Source organism: Cryptomeria japonica, chromosome 4 (genome assembly GCF_030272615.1).
Source record: "Cryptomeria japonica chromosome 4, Sugi_1.0, whole genome shotgun sequence".
NCBI classification, from domain to species: Eukaryota; Viridiplantae; Streptophyta; class Pinopsida; order Cupressales; family Cupressaceae; genus Cryptomeria; species Cryptomeria japonica.
Genome location: NC_081408.1, coordinates 696,656,968 through 696,677,396, shown reverse-complemented (window position 1 = coordinate 696,677,396; position 20,429 = coordinate 696,656,968). Strand labels below are relative to the sequence as shown.

Genomic DNA, 20,429 nt, shown 5'->3' with positions numbered 1-20,429 from the left:
AATATTTATTATTAAATTAATTATGATTATTAATCCCCCAATTTGAATAATATTTATTATTTAAATAAATTATTTTTCAATTTCTATCTCTATTCAATTAATCATTAACCATAAAGTTAATGATTAAAGCACCGGTTTGAACCACAACCGGTAGTTACGAAAAGAAAGTCAATCAAAAAGCGTGCAACTGTCAAGACCCAACTGAAGAGCACCCCCCTCAAATGGAAAAGTGAGGATAACATGTCAACCGATGGAAACAATACCACATCACCAATTGGCCCAGGAGAAAATCATCATCGGTGAATGTTCAGGTGGGGTCACAAATGGCTATACCCAATTTAGAAAGTCTATCAGCTTCACCATTACCTTCCCTGTAGATGTGGCTAACCCGAAATTCATCAAAGGTGGCTAGCAGCACCAGGATCAATTGAAGCCACTGGTTAAGGCGCCAACTAGGGATGTTATTATAGTGGATAGCATTAATCACATTTATTGAGTCTCCCTCTAGATGAATTCTTTGCACCCATAGCTCCTTCCCTAACTGAAGACCTCTTAAAGCCGCTCTGAATTTTGCTTCATTATTAGTAGCCACTCTAATCTTTTTAGAGATTTCTTTTATGCAAAGACCATCAAAGTCCCTTAGAATACAACCAATACCACTTTGACCCGGATTTCCTGTAGAAGCACCATCAAAGTTTACTTGGCTCCACCTAGCCTCTGGTGCATCCCATTTCACCCTCAATCTTGGATTGGCCTGATCCACCAGGACACCCAAGCCAAAAAGCGATGGAATGAGTAGATTTGGAAAATCCAGCTTAATCTTACAATCCCAGTCCGTGTACAAATTTTTCTTTAATGTTTTCGATTGAGCAGCCTCATTCAGGAGCTCAATCAGGTGGTTCTCAATTTTCCCACTAAGAGACAATAGGCTCATTTCTTTTCCCTAAAAGATTCTATGGTTGCTTTCTTTCCAAATTTCCCAAATTAGAAGTGATGGAAGGATAAAAAGCAAATCAGCAAAAAAAACCTTACCTACTGGTTTAGGCCATTGCAAAAACCACTTATCAACCCTGATGGGAAGGGGCCAAAGATTCTCAATTTTCCCATGAAATGCCACCAACACTGGCTGGAGAATTTGTAGAGGAGAAGAAGATGATCCGTAGTCTCTTCCTGCTCTAGACATAAGATACATCTGTTGGGTCCATTGATACCCATTGAATGGAGTCTTTCTTTAGTTAAGATTTTTCTCTGACAAGCCAACCAGGCAAAGGAGCCCACTTTGGGAAGGAGGTGTTGGTGCCAAAAAAGGTTAACAGGCCAATCTTTTTTATCTATAGCCACTTCTTTCAATTTGTAACCAAAACATACTTTGATGGTATTTTGGATGCGTTGCATTGGTTTTGTCATTGATGTCAACACTTGTCAACACTTATCAGCACTTGGAAATCTTTGGTTATGTTCACTGGCATGTTTAGTGACTTATGCACAATCACTGGTATCTGGTTCACCGACAGGTTATATTGTTCACCGACACTTGGAATGACTTGGAGATTACTTGGTTATATCAAAGACATTGTTTGGACACTTTTTTTGGTGATTTGTTCATTGGTCTAATCGGGTTTGCATATTTGTTGTTACTAGCAAATAGGTCTAGGTTATGCACCAGCAAGCATATCTATTCCAGATCAGCACGACACATCATGAAGATGATTTATTATTATTGTAAATGAATTAAGCCGACATGATGCATCACACAATGATTCATTTGTAATTTATTTTATTGTAATATCCTTAGTGAGTCGACCTACTCATTTGGTCTTAGGTTATGGTATAAATGTAAGATCTCATTTGTGACATTGTAATAGGATAGTGGTGAGGATTTTAATAAGCTATATGCAAATATAAGCAAAGCTATACATGTAGAAATCATTCAAGATTGAAGGAAGGTTTGAAGAAGACAAATAAGAGCTTAACCGATACTGAATCCAGCATATAAGATGCTATTTTGAGCAGTGCATTATCATTGGATTTAACCATGCAATTATAGTCAGTGTGACTCCCATTTTGTGATTGACCAGTGAGCTCTAGGTAGTTGGCCTTTCTACATGTGCAGACTCCATATTGTACGCACATACTATCTACAATAGTATCATCTGATTGTGGGTAATGTTTCCCACCATGGTATTTCCCCTTACAGGGTTTCCATGTACAAATATCTGTGTTATGTGTTGTGGATGTTATTGTCTTTCTGTTTCATGCATTGAACTTTACCGGTATTGAAATTAACTGATAAAACTATCTACCAGCATAAAGTTTGGTTTACCAGTATTAAGCATTAAGTTTTGGTTAAGTTAGTTTTGGTTTGAATTTATTAGACAACTGATTCACCCACCCTCTCTCAGTTGTCTCCGGGACCTAACATAATTTTTATTTGCCATCAGAGGAACCATACCACCTAATAATGTCCTTGTCAGGGGAAGGGAAAATGGTCCTTTTGCTGAGAATATCGGCAAACAAGTCTTTCTGATGCTGATCCAAGTTTAGGGGAACCAAGGAGTTCCATTTCCATGTAGCAATACCATTTTCTTGGATCGTATAAACATAATCATAGATATTGTGCCCCCAGAGGAAACAGATTTATGCGATAATAGGTTGCAAAGAGGGGTTGTGACATAGGGTATCTTCACCAAACCATGAGTCAAACCAAAAGGAGGCATCCCTGCCATTCCTGACATCCTAGGCAACCTGATCACTTATGATTTCCCTGATTTCCACAATAAAATTCCAGATAGTCGAGCCTCTGGGAGGATTGTTTATAGTGAGAATCCTTTTTGTCTCCAAGGAGTCCAGATAATTATGCTTCAGAAGCCTTGCCCATTTTTGCTTCCCGCCGCTACAAATTTTCCAAACCAGTTTAGCACCCATAGCTAAATTCATAATTGAGATTTGGCTAATGCCAGCACCCCCTTTCTTTTTTGGTTGGCTGATCTTTTTCCAAGATACCAAAAGAAATTTCCCTTTGTCATCCGAGCCATTCCAAAGGAGCTTTCTCATAAGAGAGATCAATTCATCTTCAATTGCCATTGGTAATCTTAGGCAAGCCTTGAAAAAAACTGGTAGCGCAGAAAGGACTGACTTTATCATAGTGAGCTTCCCAGAGAGGATAACCACTTGCCTTTCCAAATTGCAAGCTTGGATTTACACTTATCAATAAGATGCTTCCAGTTTAGACTTATCAATAAGATGCTTCTAGTAGTGGTTCCAAGAAACTTCCCTAGGAAATTTGCAACTCTAAGATAAAGAATTCTTGATAATACATCTTGCAAGTTAATTGGAGTGTTGACAAAAAACACTTCAGATTTGTGAGAGTTGATTTTGTGGCCGGAGGCCATACAATAATCATCAAGGCATGTTTTAATTATTCTGGCCTCCCTCCTATAGGCCGAACCAAAGAGAACAGTGTCATTGGAAAACTGTAGATGAGTCATTTTTTCAACCCCTTTTGCCACATTGACTCCAATCCAACAATTATCTTGCTGAAGAGCTCTTATTGATCGACCTAAGGCTTCAGCCATTATGATAAACAGAAATGGTGATATTGGATCACCTTGTCTGATTCCTCTTGTCGAGGAAAAGAAACCATGAAATGAGCCATTAACCAGATCAGAGAATTTGGAGGAGGAGAGACAACTCATAACCCAAGTGAGCCATTCCTTGCAAAAGCCAAATTTATTAAGAACAACGAATAAGAAATCCCTATCCACCATGTCATAAGCTTTCGGGATGTCCAGTTTTAAAATCATACAGGAATCCTTGGTCTTCTTGGCTATGTGAAGCATTACTTGAGCAATGATAATGCCTTCCACAATGGATCTTCCAGGGGCAAAGCCACTTTGTTCATCTAATATGATGTGTTTAAGGAGGGGTTTCAATCTGTTAGCTATGATCTTTGTTACAATCTTATATACAATGTTGCATAGAGCAATGGGCCTAAAGTCGCTCATCTATTGTGGATTTTGTTTCTTCAGGATTAGAGTAAAAAAGGTGTGATTAATAGCACCTAACATTATTATCTTCTTTCTTGATTCTTCTACTACAAGATGTAGATCTCGAGTAATGATATCCCAAAAATGATGGAAGAAAGCAGCAGGGAAGCCATCAGGGCCAGGAGTCTTATCTGGTTTTAGCTGGAAGGTAGTATTCCTTACTTCATCAATTGAAATAGGAGTACAGAGAGCTGAATTTTGATTATCGGATATAATGGATGGGATTGAAATCAGAATTCTAGTTCTTGCTTCATGATCAATCTGGTGATAAACATTAAATAAAGAGTCAAAGAATCTTACAGTTTCTTGCGCAATGTCCTCATAATTCCTGATAGTGACACCATCCGGTCTCATAATCTTTGATATTTTGTTTCTATTTCGAATGGCAATGGCTGACCAGTGGAAGAATTTGGTGTTTTTGTCACCTTCCTTTAACCATAACTCCCTAGATTTTTTACGCCAGTGGATTTCCTCACACTAAAGGATTTCATTTAGATCAAATTTGAGGGTATTTTCTCTAATAAATAGATCCTCAGTTATTCTCGAAGTAATAATAGAGTTGGTTAATTCTTCCAGATCAGCCTTAATTCTTAGTTTCTCCATATGAATATTCTTGAAATGGCTCTTATTCCATTCTTTGATCTTAACCTTAATATACTTGAGCTTCTTATTGAGAATGAGTAGTCTCGATTGATTCCCAAAAACTAGTTCATTCCACCAAACAGATATAAGTTCATATAGGTTAGGCACTCTAAACCACATTTTCTCAAATCGGAAAGGAGTACCTCCCTCCACTTGACCCATGACGACCTCCAGATAGATCGGGTTGTGGTCTGATCCGATAAGCGGGAGAATCAGTGACTCTAGAGCTATATTTTGTCCTAGCCACTCAATAGTAACAAGAAACCGGTGAAGCCATTCAGCAATATTAGTAAAACCCACTCTCTAGTTCATCCATGTAAAAAATCCATTTTTAGGAACAATGTCTAAAAGGTGGTTCTTCTCAACAAATTCCAAAAAGTCCTTTTGGGATGTACCAGTCCTCTGAATACCCCCACTTTTCTCAGTGCCAGAGAGGATCGCATTGAAGTTCCCGGCTACCACACAACTGCCATCGGTAATACTACTTAGTTTGATGGATAAGAGATCTGAGGGAGAAGATTTGTCACCAGCAGAAGATGGCCCGTACACATTGAAATGATTGAAATTCTCATTCCGTCCAAGAATAATAACCAAGCAGTGTTGCCAATACTTATCTTCCCCAACAAGTGAGATCCTAACATTCGTGGGATTCCAAATGATTCCCAAGCCACCAAAGGCTCCATCTGATTGCCTAAACAACCCATTCCATTGTTTCCAAACTCTCATTTTAGCATCAGTCTCAGCCTTACTCCATTTAGTTTCCTGTAGTAGCCAAATATCTCCTTTGGTGTCATTAATCTGGCACTTAATCAAGTGCCATTTGTCAGGGGCATTGATGCCCCTGACATTCCAAGATAGGAGTTTCATTGCTCCTGGGGAAGGGCATTTCCCTTCCCTAAATTAAGTTTGGTTTGACCACTGCTAGCATAATTTTTCTAGATTTGTGTCCCCACACACCTTTTGGCTTAAAATTTGGTTTATCAATAGTTGAATCCGACTTCCCAAAACCTTTTGAAGTAACCTCCAATATAAGATCAAAGTCAGGTTCAAAGTCTTCGTCCCCCTCCGAGGAGGGGGTTTCAATTTCACCATCTTCCAATTCAATATCTATCGAGGGTCAATTCTTCCCTCCCATCTCCTCCAGAGTGTTAGTCTCCATACCCTGAGATTGAAAATTGCCATATTCAATTACCAGTTGATTCCTGGGCACAAAAGGGGAGGGTGGAATTGAATCCACTAACTTGGATTCAATGTCTGCTTGTAAGGTTTTAGTCTTTTCTAGCAGTATGAGAAGATCTTGTTGGCTCTCGCTTTGACCAGAGGAGGGAGGAACTATGATCAAAGGAGTTGCCTCCATTAGTGGAACATTCTCCTTATCAAGAGTATCATTGCAAAATTATTCCCCGATGTTAGTGGAAATAGGGGGTTCCAGTTGTAGCTTAACCTTAATAGAAGATTGTATGCAGGAGTAACTTCGATGTATCATGGCTGAAACATCACAACTAAAACCGGTATGATCCAAGGAGAAGAATTTTGGATAAATATGCAGTTGATCTTCTCTATCAATCTTTTGGATCTAGATCTTTCCTGCCCCAATAATTCTGACTTCATTAGGGATCTTGGTGATTTGATCTGTGCTAATGCAAGTTTTGAGGAAGCTTCCCATAATTTATCCTCCAAGATGTCATCTGCCGATACAAAGGTGCCAAGGTCTTTGCATATATCCTTAATGGCATCAATGTGCCAATAATCTGAGGGACAATTATACAGTCTTATCCATACCTTGCTTTCCGGCAATAAATGCGTTTGGGGGTTGAAATTGGACTGCCAATCAATGATGTGAACTTCAATGTCATCTAAGATGTATGGACCTTTATTTTTAGCTTGCCATTTCACCTCGTTGCTCATAAATTCAATCATATCGAAATAATTCGAGAGAATATTAATGTTAATATACTTTCCCCACTGCACTCTACACCAAGATTCAAAGTTGTCCTTAACCGACTTTCCACCACCCCACTTGACGAAAAGGCAAGACTCAAGAAAATTTGACCTAGCAGCATTAATTTTATTCTCATCCAAAAATATGGTGGGTCTTGAGGTTTTTCTTACCGGTTTATGAAGACGGGGTCACTGAGGGAGGGAGGATCCTCTTTGAAAGTCAGGGTGTCTTTCTTGGTTCGACCAAGGGTTCCGATTTTTAGGATGGAAGTTGGATCTCCAAAACCTAGCTTGGTCAACCCTTGAGTTATCTTTCCTAAAGCTCCCATTCCTCTTTTGGAAATTACCATGATCAATCACGGGAACCAAAAAAGAGTCAGACTAAGGATTGCCTCTCCCGAGTGCCGTGTCAGAAATGCTAGGTTCAGGTGGTGGAAACCAATTTCGGGGGGCCTTGGATGCGGGATGCTTAGCCTTGCGAAACCAGCCTTTGCTATTCCAAATGAAACCATTTTCCTTCCACTTATGCGGGTCAATAGGGCACTGGTTACCACTTGAATAAGGATTTCCATAGTTTAACCGCAGTCTAGAATATCAATTACCTTGGAACATATCTGCTTTCCTAGCATTAACCAGTTTCTGCGCAACATGCAATCTACCTATCTCAATGGGGAAGTCAATGTCTGCTTCATTGCTCCAAGATCCAACCTTCGTGGACTGAGCGTCAGAATAGTGCACATCAGTAACTCTGCTCCTATCGCCAGTGTTGATCCTGCTACCATCCAATACCGCCATTTCGTTGATTGATTTAACCCGTTTCTAAACATTAATTAAATATTTATTATTTAATTAATTATGATTTTAATCCTTTAAATTAAATAATCTTTATTATTTAATTAAATTAAATTTCTAAATAATGAAATATTTTTGCTAAATTATTTAATTAGCTAATTGATTCTTCTAATTTCATTTAATTAATTCCCCAAATTCTAATTTCGTTTAATTTCAAATTCTTCTAATTTCTTCCAAATTCAAATACATGTGCATGATTTCAAAAATCAAATTGAAAATCAAATTCAAGTTCTAAATATATTCAACTAATAAATTAAATTTAAAATAAATTCAATATTTGAATTAAATCTCATACAAGGATTAAAGTGAAAATCTAAGTTAAAGATCAAGCACATGCTAAATTAATTAATTAATTAGATCATTATCTTTTGAATTCCTATTTCTATCTTCCACTTTGGTTTTTTTCCAAAATGCATTCAATCAGTCATCTCAGTTAACTATTCCATCTATTTTAATTGAGTATTTCAATTAATTAATTAAATGCATCATTTCTTTAATCCCCTCCAATCATTCTTTTTGTATCTTCCAATTAACTTTTTCTAAATAAAGCTTTCTTTGTCATCAATTAATTATCCTCGAATCATTCTTTTTCACCTTTTAATCAGTCGTTTTCTTAATCAGTTAACTCATTTATCTATTCAATCAATTGAGTTCTACCTCCAAATTACTAGTTCAACTATCAATCAACATGTGAGCTCACCTGAGTTCCACCTCTTGGTCAATTTGTTCCACCTCTCACTCAATCCTCTCTAATAATCTATAAATTGAGCATTCAATCTCCATTTTCAACAATCATGAACTTCGAATCTTTATGTCACTTGTAGGTTGCTAGCACGATATCTGAGAGCCACCATACCACAAAGAAGAGAAGAGCAATGGAAACTATATGCAGTCTTGCAATAAGGGATTTTGATTGCTAAACGTTATATTCCTATTTCTTGCTTGTTTCGCATTATTCCATTATTTGTTTGTTTGAATTCTAATTAGGATAGGGATTCGTAATTTCCCTTTGATTCCTAGTTAATTACATGATGAATTTTACATATGACATTTTGGTGAACCTGATGTGAACTAACAACAATTTAACCTTCTTTTTCTTCTGTGTGATTTTGGAGATCGTACGAGATTTTTTAATTTTTTTTACAAGTTTGTACAAATTGTGTAACAAATTCCAAATCACGCAATCACATTTACAACATCACTCAATCACATAGACAAGCTCACACAATCGATCACCTAGGGTCACGCATTCATGCGGACCCCATCATGCAAAAGACTTCTCTGTCACACATTCGCTCATATATTGTCATGCATTCATAAGGGTTATTTTTGTGTCTGTTTATCTACTATTTCTTATTTCTTGCTCTCTATTTTGTTAAATTCTATATGAAATTAGGTAAATCTAAATACGGTTTACATTTATTACATGATTTAATTATGACATTTTATGGCACATTTAACAATTCAAGATTTTAGGTGCAAGGAGGACGAAGGAACAAATAAGACAAGGCAGACGCTATCAACAAATCCTAAAGGCAGAAAAGAAGATACGAGATCTAGATGACCAACCAACCATTGACAGATACAACAACCTAGTTCTCTCATATAGATTAAAATATGATTTTCTTAACATAGAGTGGATGATGAGAGATCTTGTTAAGGCATCACAATCTGTTTTGCAGGTTCACGATCAGAATTAGCTTTCTTTTTTATTTTTGTTTGGTCTGTCTATGTATCATGCATTCACCTAGCTAGGATCACGCAATCGCTCTGTCAGGATCACGCAATCGCTCGGGTATCATTACGCATTCTTTTTTTGCTATTATTAATCTTCTGTTTTCTGTGAATTTTCTTGGGTTACTGATTATCTATTTGTAGCATGTGGTGAATTTACAAAGAGGATCAAATTATTGCTGAATCATAAACACTCATGCTATCACCTTTCAGTTTTGGGCTTAAAATAAACCTCGTTAAAATGGACATGCATGTTATGACACTTCAGTTTTGGGCTTAAAATAAACCTGGTTAAAATTGACATGCATGCATTTGCATTTCAATTTGGTGTTTTAAAATTGACATGCACATGCAGATCTCACACCTAAATTTGGGTTTTAAAATGAACATGAATCAGGCATATAAATAGAATAACTCACATTTCTTTTTTCTTAAGGGAAAGAACTTTTTATCATGTTTGGGGTGGACCTACTGTTGCATTAACTACTTTCTACCCACTTTAGGGGTCTTAGGAGAAAGGGAAAAGGTGATAACAACGCCCAAATTTTTCATTTTAGTAGTGAGGGGTATCTTTGACTAGGGATTTCATCACCCCACAGAGGTACTTTGAATTGGGGTGCATTGGGGATATCATCTCTCCCAACGTACTCTCGAGCAGGTTTTTTGAGCCACTATATAAATATGTTGTTTAGGTGGCTAGAGTGTTGAGTGAATTCAATGTATATGGGGGCCTTCCCTGCATCGATAAGCTCAACTAAAGTTGTAAGTGGCTTGCTCTGAGAATCTATCATTGGATCGGGGCCCCTCAACATTTTACAATAAGAACCAACTTAGTAGCCCAATTCCCACATTCAATGATTCCAAGACTACGGATCGTACCTCATAGATACCCCTCATGTACCTTGTAGTATGAGACAAAAATCCCTTGGTGATAAGATCTTTGGATCTTCGGGTAAGAGAGACTGGCATGCCCGAGAAGTGTGTGTCGTGGAGTGGAGCCAGTGCTGCTAGAATTTCTATTTGTTCATTTTGTTTCGGTATTTTGCTGCGGGGGGCTTATTGAATGGTTTCCACTTTCCAGCCTAAGATTATATTATGTGCTTTTAAATGTATCACTGTACTAGACCAGTTTTGAGTTAGTATTTGGGCTATTTCAGGCCCTATCTTATGTATCTCTGAATTCTCAGAGTTGGTTAGAACATAGTTTAGTCAGCTATAGCTGTCTTCAAACAACTATTCTCAGATTTGGAAAACAACAAGCTTGTCCTACACACAGAATTATTGGAAACAAAGTCTATCTTGAAATGTCAAACAATCCTACAAACTCAAAATTTTACATACTTGTGACCATAGGAAGTCCTTGCATAGTCCTCATTATTGTCCTCATATAGTCCTTATTTACATCCTTACTTTGCATAAGTCCTTGCATAGTCCTCATTATTGTGCCCATTATCGTCCACATATACGTCCTTAGTCCTTATTATTGTCCCTATTATCGTCCTCATATATGACCTTAGTCCTTGCATAGTCCTCATTATCATCCTCATTATAGTCCTTATTTACGTCCTTATTATCGTCCTCATTTACGTCCTTAGAATTTGCATAAGTCCTTGCATCATCCTCATTATCGTCCTTATTATCATCCTCATTTACATCATTAGAATTTACATAAGTCCTTGCAGTGTCCTCATTATCATCCTCATAGAGTTCCCATATATGTTGTCATAATCCTCACATAAGTCCTTATTTGTGTCGCATTGACCTCCTAGTTCATTTTAGTGTTGTTATAATCTTCATTTTAGTCCTTGTCTAGACTTCATATATGTTTGTCTTAGTCTGTCGCCATTTGGATAATCGTCCTAGAAAGTCATACCCCAAACGTGCAATTCATAATCAGAGGATCAATCAAACTCAACCTCAACTCAAACAAGTTTGTCAAGTTAAACAAATCAAACATTCACATTCAGAGAAATGGAGAAAACATCTTACATGTTGTGATCCTAGATCCAAACCAATCAAGAAAACATCATGGATTGGCATTATACATTTTGTAGAGAAGGTGGAGAATTCATCCCTTCCATTCCTATTCCATCACCATTCATACAAACCTTAGCTCAACAGATCAAGACTTTGCAACAATAAATGATAGACATGACTAGTCCTAACAGCCATAAGGGTTGATTAGAAAAACTTATGAGAGAAGTGATGACCACGAGGGAATAAATATCAGGCCAATCTTCTTCTTCTTGTGATACCATTCAAACATGCCAACCTTCATTCTTCAACAAAATCATTCATACCTCAGTTCAACCAACATTAGAGTCATGTAAAACTTTTTTTTCTTGGAACCCACTATATCAATCATACCAATCATATCAACCCAACAATCAAACCCCTGTCAACCAAAATCAAACCCCATTCAACCAAAGTCCAAAACAAAATTCATATCAACCCAACAATCAAACCCCTTTCAACCAAAATCAAACCCCATTCAACCAAAGTCCAAATCAAAATTCACACCAACCCAACATTCAAACCCTTTTCAACCAAAATCAAACCCCATTCAACCAAAGTCCAAATCAAAATTCACACCAACCCAACATTCAAACCTCTTTCAACCAAAATCAAATCCCTTTCAACCAAAATCAAAATCAAAATTCATTCAATCAAAATCAAACATCTTTCACCCAAAATCATACTCCTTTCAACCAAAATCAAATCCCTTTCAATCAAAGCCCAAATCAACCATATCTATCCACCATTTCATCATCCCTTGAAGTCACACAAGACCAATCCATGCCATCTCTATCTAATAACACAACCTCCCAAGAGCTATCCATTACACAAATCCAATCTAATCCAAGTCATGATGCTAGTACTTTCCATGCTTCATAAATTCAAGACCCAATCACATCATACACTTCTATCACAGAGAGTCTCACTCAAAATTCTTTCTCATCAGGCCAAAGGGTTGAAACATTCCAAGAATCTCCCATGTAGAGTGATCTGGATGTTGATAAAACTAGAGAAAATTTGAAAGCCAGAGAGAAAATCATTTTCTCAAATACAGTTACGATTCCCTTTATTCATTGAAAGAACTTTCATTAGATGTAGAAGACGCCATGAACTCAAGAGCCGGAGAAAAATTGGAAATATGATTCAGAGTGGACTGGATTTGATGAGAAAATAGAGAAACGCTACAACTATATTTAATGTGGACATGAAAAATAGTCAAATCTTATTTAGCATAGCGGAAAGGACCCAATAGTTGAGCGTGTTCCAATTCTTGTGATACAAGTTGTTGATTTAATACCCCATACTTGCTAATTTAATGTCCAACTTTTGTACAACATTGCACCAATAGTTGTATGATAAGTACCAATAATTGAATGAAATATACCATTTGTTGTGAAAAGTAACCAATCATGTGATGCCACATCAGCTGCACAAGTATTGGGGCCCTTTTGCACAACTATTGGTCTCACTTTTTTGGGGGGTGCTGTGTTTGGACACCTTGGCAAAAACCATGTTGATGTGGCATCATATTTGATGAGGTGGCCCCGAAACCTTAGTTATAAGCAGGGGACTTGCCAAGTAAGCTGCTGTAAAAAATTCGGAGTGATTTGAAAATTCCACGTAAGATTGATCCTTTCCCCTATTTCGTGTTTCTTTCGGAAAATTTATCTACAATATGAACTATGGAGGTCTCTTACCGAAGGCCACTTCATTTTTGTAAGAGTTTTCATTTTCTAACTTTACTTTTCTGTGACAACTGACAAGAGCCCACTAAATTTTCTGACGCGGTTTCTCCCCTCCCTTTGAAATTTACCCAAAATTACACTGCAGAAGGCGTTTCTTTATTTGAACTGGACAACTGGCCTTCTCTGATTGACGGTTTACAATATTTCATAAGCTTGCAAGACAATTGAATACATCGTAACCATCTATTTTTATCGCCGGGTTTTTTTGGTTCCTATCCACCACTGCACTGTCCATTTTCGTCGCCGGTTTTTTGGGCTTGACAGTTGCAACCAAGTCTAGAATTTGACGGCCTAAATGGTCATTTTTTCACTTTTGCACCGTATTTGTCAGCTTAAAAAATTAGTAGAACGTATGCATTGACATCTTTTTTTTTTTTCTCAAACTGTATAAATGACACTTCAAATTATGAATAAACCGTAAAATAATATAGTAGGTAATAAATATCATAGAATATTATGATTTATAATATTGATATATATCAATTTAGAATGCTTATTATTTCTAATTTTATAATATTTTAATATGATTTTTTAGAATAGTTCTATTTTTTTTCATATGAATTTAGAAACTTGTCATAATTGAAATGAATTGAAATGATAGAATATAATTGATAAAATATTTTAATATGAATTTTTACAATATATTCTTCTTTTTTATATATGAATTTAGAAACTTAATCAATTTAATTTTTTAAATATATTTAATAAGATTGTTATAGAAACTTGTATAATATATATAATTTTTAAAAATTTTAATGTTTATTATTACTAAATTAGTAATTATTAATTGATTTTCGTTTAATGTTAATATATAATATGTAGTAGTGTATTAATTTAGAAACTTATTTTATTAAATTAAAGACTTTTGCATTTATTACTAATTTATCATTATTTTCTCATTAAGACAATGATTTTCATTTCTTCCCAAGAAAGATGTGCATTGTTGTGGCTTCAATCTTCTACTTTTATTTTTTTTGACAGTTAACATTTTCTACTTTTATATTTTTTGACAGTTAACATTTTTCTTAAAACGTGAAATGAAAGGCATTGAAATGACTAAACCGTCATCAAAAATTCATATGACAGGTAGGGGTGACCGTCAAATTCCAGGCCTAATTGCAACGGAAACAGCGTTTAAATTTACGAAGAGTGACATTCAATCTATTAAGTGATACAGTTCTCTATTACATTTATGAAATGGGCCCACAAATACGGTTTTCGTTAACGTGGATTTTTGCTACAACCAATAGTGGAAATAGAGATGGGTAATGACTAAATGACCAAACAATCAAACACAAAATTAGACAAGGGTTTCATGGGCATTTTGAGCTCTTTGTCGAAGAGGAACATTTGTCCAGCAAGTATATTATAATTGACTAAAATAATTTTCTTTGTTCAATCGTGGCCACATTTCCAATTTCACTTATTTGAAGATGCCAACACAATATTTAAATCATGACGTATAGGCTATGAGAATAAATTTTACTTTTACATTTTTTAATTATTTACTTTCACAAATAATCTTGATTGTTTTCTAATGCAAGCACAATATCTAAACTTAACCCTCCACTCCACTCTTTATAGTTCTAGTTCGTTGTTAGGGTCCCACTGTCCATTATATACTCCATTATTGATGCCACTAAGACTGGCCCCCCTGTGTGTTCCACGTGCTTCTTACTTCTCACATCAATTTCCTTATTTTCTTTTATGAATGTCACTTCTTGTCATCACCGACTTCTCCTATCTTCCTTTGGCAATGGCTACACAGGGGACAAAATGGCCCACCCCATGCCATGCCATGTGATGACGTGACCGCCCGTCCAATCTAGATACAATATTTACATAGTTTGAATTTAATTTTTTTACTCGTGTGTAATTTATATACATTTTATTTTGTAAATTTGAGCAATAAGTTATAGTTTGAATTAAATTTTTACTTATCTGCAATTTTTTTTTATATATCAAATATTATATGTTTAATTATTCTAAAAATATTAAGAATGAAAGAAGATTGAAAGATGTCATTCTTTAAGTAAAAAGTTAATTCAAATTTCTTTGTATGTTTATTATTATTATTTACATAGTTTTAATTTAATTTTTTTACTTGTGTGTAATTTATATACATTTTATTTTGTAAATTTGAGCAATAAGTTATAGTTTGAATTAAATTTTTACTTATGTGCAATTTTTTTTATGTATCATATATTATATGTTTAATTATTCTAAAAATATTAAGAATGAAAGAAGAACTTTAGAAGATGGCATTCTTTAAGTAAAAGGTTAATTCAAATCATTATTAATTTTTAATCTTTTTAACCTATATTATTAAGTTATAATGTTTTTAAGTTTTATTAATTGTTTATTTATTTAGGTTTTTATAATTTAATTAATAAAATTTACTTAGTATATTTTCTTTGTATGTTTATTATTATTATTATTTAATCAAATAATAAATAATATATAAATTTAATCAAATATTTTAACAATTTTTTTGATATGCAATATTAAACATTAATCTAAAATACACCTATCAAATGAAATTTTGAATAAATATATTTTAAATTGTCAATCTAGAAACAATATTTACATAGTTTGAATTTAATTTTTTTACTTGTGTGTAATTTATATACATTTTATTTTGTAAATTTGAGCAATAAGTAAAGTTAATTCAAACTATAAAAACTTAAAAACATTCAAAGAAAATATACTAAGTAAATATTGAACTTTAGAAGATGTCATACTTATTATAAAAATTATAAAAAAAATTAAAATAAAAAATTATAAAAAAATTAAAATAAATTATTTCAATTTAAAAATATAATCATACTTTTAAAAAAAAAAATTTCCCCCACCCCCACGGACTTGTAAAAAAAAATTCAAAAATGTCCAAAAGGACTGGAGATGACACGAACTTGTCAAGAAAAAATTAAAAAATGTCCAAAAGGACTGGAGATGGCACGGAGGGTTTGATTGGATGGGCGGTCATGTCATCACATGGGCTCATCACATGGCATGGCATGGGGCGGGCCATTTTGTCCCCTGCGTAGCCATTGCCACCTTTTTCGGGGGGGCTATTTTGGACACCTTGGCAAAAACCATGTTGATGTGGCATCATATTTGATGAGGTGGCCCTGAAACCTTAGTTATAAGCAGGGGACTTGCCAAGTAAGCTGCTGTAAAAAATTCGGAGTGATTTGAAAATTCCACGTAAGATTGATCCTTTCTCGTATTTCGTGTTTCTTTCGGAAAATTTATCTACAATATGAACTGTGGAGGTCTCTTACCGAAGGCCACTTCATTTTTGTAAGAGTTTTCATTTTCTAACTTTACTTTTCTATGACAACTGACAAGAGCCCACTAAATTTTCTGACGTGGTTTCTCCCCTCCCTTTGAAATTTACCCAAAATTACACCGCAGAAGGCGTTTCTTTATTTGAACTGGACAACTGGCCTTCTCCGATTGACGGTTTACAATATTTCATAAGCTTGCAAGACAATTGAATACATTGTAACCATCTATTTTTATCGCCGGGTTTTTTTGGTTCCTATCCACCATTGCACTGTCCATTTTTGTCGCCGGTTTTTTGGGCTTGATAGTTGCAACCAAGTCTGGAATTTGATGGCCTAAATGGTCGTTTTTTCACTTTTGCACCATATTTGACAGCTTAAAAAATTAGTAGAACGTATGCATTGACATCTTTTTTTTTCTTCTCAAACTGTATAAATGACACTTCAAATTATGAATAAACCGTAAAATAATATAGTAGGTAATAAATATCATAGAATATTATGATTTATAATATTGATATATATCAATTTAGAATGCTTATTATTTCTAATTTTATAATATTTTAATATGATTTTTTAGAATAGTTCTATTTTTTTTCATATGAATTTAGAAACTTGTCATAATTGAAATGAATTGAAATGATAGAATATAATTGATAAAATATTTTAATATGAATTTTTACAATATATTCTTCTTTTTTATATATGAATTTAGAAACTTAATCAATTTAATTTTTTAAATATATTTAATAAGATTGTTATAGAAACTTGTATAATATATATAATTTTAAAATTTTAATGTTTATTATTACTAAATTAGTAATTATTAATTGATTTTCGTTTAATGTTAATATATAATATGTAGTAGTGTATTAATTTAGAAACTTATTTAGTAAATTAAAGACTTTTGCATTAATTACTAATTTATCATTATTTTCTCATTAAGACAATGATTTTCATTTCTTCCCAAGAAAGATGTGCATTGGTGTGGCTTCAATCTTCTACTTTTATTTTTTTTGATTGTTAACATTTTCTACTTTTATATTTTTTGACAGTTAACATTTTTCTTAAAACGTGAAATGAAAGGCATTGAAATGACTAAACCGTCATCAAAAATTCATATGACAGGTAGGGGTGACTATCAAATTCCAGGCCTGATTGCAACGGAAACAATGTTTAAATTTACGAAGAGTGACATTCAATCTATTAAGTGATACGGTCCTCTATTACATTTATGAAATGGGCCCACAAATACGGTTTTCGTCAACGTGGATTTTTGCTACAACCAATAGTGGAAATAGAGATGGGTAATGACTAAATGAATTAAATATTTCTTTTATGAATGTCACTTCTTGTCATCACCGACTCCTCCCATCTTCCTTGCAGATTCGTTCCTTGTACGAGAAAGCAAAGCCGTCGTCCACACGCTTTTGTATATGATAGATTCTTTTTTCTTCTCGAGATGTCACTAATCAGTCTCTATCCAGCTTTCTGGATGCACGATGAATGATACACGGAAACTTCAATTTTAGATTAAAAATATTTTCAAATATGTGTTTTCAGAAGACCTACGTACTAGATACATGTCTCCTTCCCTCGTCCACATTCGTTACCGCGTTTCTTCCACATGCTTTCCTCTATGGCTCTGCGTTTCTTCCACATGCTTTCCTCTATGGCTCTGCTTTTCTTCCACACGCATTCCTTAATGAAATAGGCGTTTCTTCCGCCAAGTTTCAGACGCCAGTCAAACACAGTCACTCTACTTATCCCCTGCTTCTTCATCCCTTTACTCCGCTCTTGCTATCACTCCAAACCGAGCCTTCTTCAAGTCCGTTTTCATTGATTTTCTCTCATTGCTTTTATTTGTTCAATTTAATCTAATCCCATGGCGTCTAGTTTCACCTCCTTTAGTCGACCAGAGAAGGAACCTGCAAACGCTTCTACCACTGGCTGTACCCCAGAGAACGAGGTTGTGGGTGCTTTTAATAAAATCACACCATCTGCATCTACTTTGGGTACATCCTCAACACTCATCCAGAAGTCGTCTTACGATGTATTTATCAATCATCTAAGTAGAGTTCTCTCAACTACTACTATCGCATTAGAACCCTCATCACATGTCTCCAATGATCTCCCATGTTATCCACAACCAACAAAAGGAAAAGAGATGAAGGAACCTTCATGCCATTCCCCACATGACAATACATGATCAAAAACTAGTGATCACCATAGGTCCAACCAAACCTCAAATCCAATGTAATGTGAATCCAAACATAGAGGAAGATAACTAAGAGCAAAGAGAGAAACACTACAAATCAAAATCTATAACATGTTCTAGTACATACATCTCTAAATACTATGTCAAGTATAATCTCCTCCATAAAACCCCAAAGAGAATAGTATCGAAAACACTCATCCATTCAATCTCATAAGATCAAATAAACATATATAACATGTAATCAATATGGATGCAAGTCTCTCTAACAAAGAAGATCAAACCAAATAACCATTCTCAATCCAAGGGAGTAAGCACAATACCATCTCATAAGTTACTCAAAATCAATGTATATCTCACAATGCATGAGGAGATAAACATGTCATACACACTCCACAAATGAAGCATCCAAAACCAAACAAGTATAGCTCAAGATCCATATGCATGAAGAGATAAAGGATAAATCATAATGCAAGTCTAAAAGTAACAATGGGAAACACCTCTACAGTGATTTACCACTGAGTATAGCATGAGTGGGAAATGAGAATGCTCCTCCAAGACACCCAAGTCATCATGGCACATCTAAGACAAACTCCTCATAGTTCCATGTTGGATTCACATCCAACCAAGGTCTAGCCTCCTCAAACTTTCAACTGAAATCTTCATCAAGAGTATCTACCTCAACAACATGTCTCTAAACATAAGGGAACTCAAAGCCTCACTATGTCTCCAAACATCCATGACAAACTATAACCAATAAATCCATGCCAAACTCTAAATGCAACCTAGCACCATCATGAAGTAATCAAGAAAATGATCATGTACCCAATACAAAGATTACCAACCAAGACCAATGTCAAAGCGAATTAGGAACATACACATGACAACATGATCTAACCATCCCCTCCTTGGAGATAATGTACTTCATATGAACATATCTAATAATTGTATCATGTCATAACTCTAAGCATGCAATCAAGAGTAAACCATGATATAATAGAAACCATCCTATCATAGTAGAACATGTCAAATAAAAGAATATACCACACCTCAACTAAAGACTTCATGAATCCTCCATGATGTCCACATCCACAAATATCATGAAGATCACCATCTCCTACAAGTGAACCTACAATTATGAATGGCCCTTCTACAACAACAAGGTCTAAGGAATCCTCCAAACATTTGCAACACTGAAGAAGATCATCCACCATATAATGGTGAATCCACATCACTGTCATAAGCTCCCATTGAACTGTGATACCGAGCTCTTCATGACATCAGATAATAATCTCCTAAATGAAGATCATCTAGATATACACACATACAATTGAAATGCCAATATCATCAAGTCAAACAAAGATCTCTTGAAGCCAAGAAGATACAAAATCGCCAAACATATTATCACTAGCTCCCATTGAAAAGTGTAATAAAGCTATCCATGACATCATGATAAACCATCCTCTAATTGAGAATCAACCAAGGCCCTCACACAAAAAAGAACTCAAATGCATATCATTGGCTCCCAAAATCCAATGTAACTATGATCCTCAAACAAGAAGAAACATTGCCATAACCAAATAGGAATCCAATCAAAGATCACCCAATATATATGTGTGTGTGTTGAATCATAGATAGATTCACAACTACAAAAAATGTGAGCTAACCATTGAGACATAGGAGCCTCACCCTTGTCATCTTGTAGAAAATGTTTATTATGTTGGCAGGTCTAGTTGGATTCCTACCACTTGTAACAACAAGCATTGGTTATTCTTTATATTGAGGAACATTAGGATGAAGATGGACAAAAATTAAAGGTTTCACATGTTCATTTGTATGAATTATACTAGTTTAAATTTGATTAGGCTCTTTTTCAATTAATGGTTCATCACTAAAAGGAAGATCATTGAAAAAATTCTAATGGTATCATCTTCTTGCACCAACATCTTTT

General features: G+C 34.9%; 1 protein-coding gene across 1 annotated transcript; it reads right to left on the bottom strand.

The window, feature by feature from the left end:
* Positions 1-307: 307 nt before the first annotated feature.
* On the bottom strand, positions 308-934 carry LOC131046340 (uncharacterized). Its single transcript, XM_057980063.2, has one exon. It carries the CDS (start codon positions 932-934, stop codon positions 308-310), a length of 627 nt encoding a protein of 208 aa, XP_057836046.2.
* Between the last annotated feature and the right edge of the window lie 19,495 nt (positions 935-20,429).